The sequence below is a fragment of the Arachis ipaensis genome, chromosome B10, assembly GCF_000816755.2.
Source record: "Arachis ipaensis cultivar K30076 chromosome B10, Araip1.1, whole genome shotgun sequence".
Taxonomy (NCBI): domain Eukaryota; kingdom Viridiplantae; phylum Streptophyta; class Magnoliopsida; order Fabales; family Fabaceae; genus Arachis; species Arachis ipaensis.
This window is the reverse complement of record NC_029794.2, coordinates 131,204,556-131,207,583: the sequence shown is the minus strand read 5'-3', so window position 1 is coordinate 131,207,583 and position 3,028 is coordinate 131,204,556. Positions and strand designations below refer to the sequence as shown.

At 37.7% G+C, this 3,028-nt stretch overlaps 1 protein-coding gene across 1 annotated transcript; it reads right to left on the bottom strand.

Moving 5' to 3' along the window:
- On the bottom strand, positions 1,110-2,863 carry LOC107623771 (E3 ubiquitin-protein ligase Praja-2). The gene has a single exon (XM_016326141.2). The coding sequence runs from the start codon at positions 2,563-2,565 to the stop codon at positions 1,453-1,455; it is 1,113 nt and encodes a 370-aa protein (XP_016181627.1). The 5' UTR covers positions 2,566-2,863; the 3' UTR covers positions 1,110-1,452.

The following is a 3,028-nucleotide window of genomic DNA, read 5'->3' as shown; positions in this document are numbered from 1 at the left end:
AAAAAAAAAAAAAAAAAAAAAAAAAAAAAAAAAAAAAAAAAAAAAAAGAAAAAAAAAAAGAAAAAGAAAATGAAATTGAGCTAATGCTTGAAGCAAACGAGTAAAAAGCATAGCCATCTCATGAAGAATGCTAGAATACATCAAGTAAAATATAACCAACCAATGAGCAGTACCTCAACCATGAGAAGACACATGAGATCAGGAAGCTCAAGGATGCACAGGAACTGCAAAGGATTTTTCACCTGTTGCTGTTAACTTTAGGAAAACAAAGAGCAAAGTAGCACAATCCACAAGGTAGTGCACATACAGATTTTAGCAAATAACATTCCTATGTTGTTAATGTAACTTCCTGTCAATTATTATGCATAGATCATAATCTAACATGAAAGTGGAAGAATCATAGCACAAATTAAACATCAACACATTTTACACAAATCTTGCCATTTTTTAAGCCTTTAGAAATATAGATGGCTGCAATAATATGAATGCATTACTTACAGATTTCTGGTGAAGAACAATAATGATTAACCTCAAGGTTTTGCATACCACACAAATATACTCAAATTTCCAAATATGGTATATTATACTAACCTTTCACGAGGTTAAGTGATATAGACGGCATCCGTTAATCTGTTATGCTAGTCAGTGATTCAGTCTCACATTTATAGATCATATCAATGTCAAAAAGATTTATAAAATGCATCGGTGCCGAGTATAAAAAATCTCGGGAGGTTAATGTCTACTTTTACGAAGAGAGTATATTGTGTGTAATATCGCCTAGACTTAAGGAAATCGGTGTAATTTACCCTTCCAAACAACAAGCATAAGGATAGAGTTAGGGTAACATCTTTCTTCAACTCTTTATACACCAACATCTAAGCAGGTTTCCTCTACCTCTACCTATGAATTATCAAACCATCTGAAAGCTCAGATTCTATCATGTTTTTCACAATAAATACTACCCAAAATTTCTCCCTATATTACCTTCACTCCTTATTTCTTTATACAACACAAAAAATAAAGGAATACCATGAACCCTGTTTAACTAATAGCACACTGAATTCAGAGTCAACTAAGAACTGATATTAAAACACATTGTCCCTTTATGCTAGAAGTGAAAATTCTTGAGTATATGCATAAGCCAAAGTACAGGTAGCCAACACTTTCTTCTATGTGTACAGAGATACTTAAATCCAATAATGACAACTTATATACAAGTTTATTAAAAAACATAATTCTTCTTGGGATACACTATGTCTTTGCATAAAATAAATATTGACAGACATTCATTTCTTGACTATTCAGAACATACAATATGGCACGAAACTTATTCAAAAACCATTGCGCAACATGAAAACCAATTACAAAAGATTTTTGGTTCTCACCATCAGTTGGATATGAGAGAAAACAAACTGCTATTTACAGAAGACAACTATAACCTGAGGCGACGATTCAAACTTGCCTCTGCATTGCAAGCTCCACCATCTCGTGAGCAGCCATCCGGCTCTTCCTCTGCTCGTATTCAGGATCATCGGTAGGCAACTCAAATCGACAAACAGGGCACGTGTTACGAATACTCAACCAAGGCATAATGCAATCCCCATGATAACAGTGCGAGCAAGGAAGCCTAGTCACCTTCTCCTCCAACAATATCTCATCTTTACAAATAGCACAAGCCACATTCTTCCCCTGCAACTCCTCCTTTGTCAACTCAACCACCGGAAGATTCTCCACGACACTCTTCGCCGCAGGGGGACTACCCTTCAAGGCACTCTCATTCTCCAGAAACTGTCCAAACAGAACATCATACTCAGCAGTGTACATATAACCATCCCCAACTGCTAAATAAGAATCCACATTGGCTTCATGTTCCAAGATTGAATTCCTCTCCAAATTGTTCACAGCCAAGAGAATTTCCCACTCCAGGTACCTCAACGCCTCCTCGCCAGGATCCTCGCTGTGCGAAAACCCGGACGCCACTGATTGATCATCAACCTCAACCTCATCAATCACCAAACTCGAATCTTCCCTATCATTCACCCTCTCCTCTACCTCCTCCCATTCAAAACTCTCATTCAAGGTCCTCTGATCCTCCAAACAGAGACTATCCCAACACAACCTAACATCAAAATCATCAAACCCTCCACCATCAACCCTATGATCATCATCATCACTAAAACCACGCACACCAGAAGAACCGAACTCCTCCATAGCTCGATCAAGCTCACCTTCCTCTCCAGCCGAATCCGAATCGGATCCGAATCCAACAACCCTAAGCCCACCCAAACCATTATTATCACCTATCGAGAAATCGAAAACACCACTGTGATTGTCATTTTGGGATCCAATTTCAGCTCCAAACCCTAACCCTAACGATGCTTCCCCGTGAAGGTCGCAAACGACGCCGGAGAAGGGGTTTATGTTGACGTCACCGCAGGAGCAATGACGAGAAGGCTCAGAGCGAGTTTCGAAGAGATCGGTGACGAAGCAACTCACCGAGTCGGAATCGGAATCGGAATCGGTGGTTGCGAAGGGATTGGAGTTTTGCTCATCATGCCTATCCATAGCTCTTCGTGTCGTGTGAGTTTAAGATTCAGTGACTCTTCTTCTTCTTCTTCCTCCTCTTCTTCTTCTTCTTCTTCTTCTTTGGATGAGGTTTGTGTTGTGTGTGTTACCAGTTACCAGTTACGAAGAACAAAATCATGGTTTTTATTTTTTAAGGTTTCCAACAAGTTTTGTTTCCGAAGAGAAAATGGATGAAGACGTTTCATTCTTTTATTCATTCATTTTTCATTCCCCTTTGAGGAGAGAGACTTTTAGCAGAGTCTCGCAAAATTATGGTAGTTGGTGATTGGAGGTAAGGATGGATAACTAGCTACTTTTCATTATTTAAAAAAAATAGAAAAATGACAAATAAACAGTAAGATTCACATTTTAGGTAGATTAATTAAAAAAAAATATATAAGGTAACTAACGTAAATAAATTAGGTTAAATTAAAATTTTTTATTCTAATTATATAGACTAATT